At 41.6% G+C, this 862-nt stretch overlaps 1 protein-coding gene across 1 annotated transcript in view; it reads left to right on the forward strand.

Annotated features, from left to right (window-relative positions):
* Positions 1–862, forward strand: part of LOC105822098 (thioredoxin reductase 3-like) — a 34,718-nt gene that overhangs the window by 7,995 nt on the left and 25,861 nt on the right. The window contains exon 4 of the mRNA XM_012659036.1: positions 497–606. Coding sequence (XP_012514490.1) covers positions 497–606 — 110 coding nt within the window. The remainder of the gene's footprint in view (positions 1–496; positions 607–862) is intronic.

Genomic DNA, 862 nt, shown 5'->3' on the forward strand with positions numbered 1-862 from the left:
AACTCCTGACCTCAAATGATCCTCCAGCCTTGGCCTCCCAGAGTGCTGGGATGACAGGCGTGAGCCACTGCGCCCGGCCCCAGTTTTATTTTTAGGGATGGAGGATAAATTTTAGACCATGATCATGAAGATTTTTCTAATACAATATTCCTAGTAGGAAGTACTTTCTGAGTTATCGTTACAGTAGATTTTACCTTGATGTTTCTCTTTAAAGAGGGTTCCTATCTGTTTGTCTTGCCACAGTCATCGAATTGTATATCAAAATCTAATTTGGAGTCATTTCTTTTAAAAGGAATCAGTAGATCGACGTTTATTTTTTAAGGTTTCCTTTAAAAGCGTGGGTGTTTTCCCTTCCTGGGGCATCATTTCGGAAAGTTACACAACACACTGTTGTGGGCCCGTCCTTGGGAGCATTTGGGTGTTGTAACATTCAACTCACAAAGGTTTGGAGCCTTTTTCAATGTTTTTATGTGATTTTTTTTTTTTTATTCTTTAGATGATGGGGTCAGCATTCAAGAAGTCCTATCAGGAATCACTAATCACAGAAGCCTGCCCAGTGTTTTTGTGAATAAATTCCACTTGGGTGGAAGTCACCGTACATTCCAGGTAGTAATATGATAGTATTATATGTTCTTAAGTGCTGTTTCTGTAAATTTTATTTTAAAAAGTACATAACGAGAGAGAAAATGGGGGGTTTTTTTTGTGGTTTTTTTTTTTTTTTGAGACAGTCTGGCTCTGTTGCCTGGGCTAGAGTGCTGTGGCGTTAGCCTCGCTCACAGCAACCTCCAACTCTTGGACTCCAGCGATCCTCCTGCCTCAGCCTCCCGAGTAGCTGGGACTGCAGCCATGCACCACCATGCCC

This window comes from Propithecus coquereli, unplaced genomic scaffold, assembly GCF_000956105.1.
Source record: "Propithecus coquereli isolate 6110/MARCELLA unplaced genomic scaffold, Pcoq_1.0 Scaffold596, whole genome shotgun sequence".
Lineage (NCBI taxonomy): Eukaryota > Metazoa > Chordata > Mammalia > Primates > Indriidae > Propithecus > Propithecus coquereli.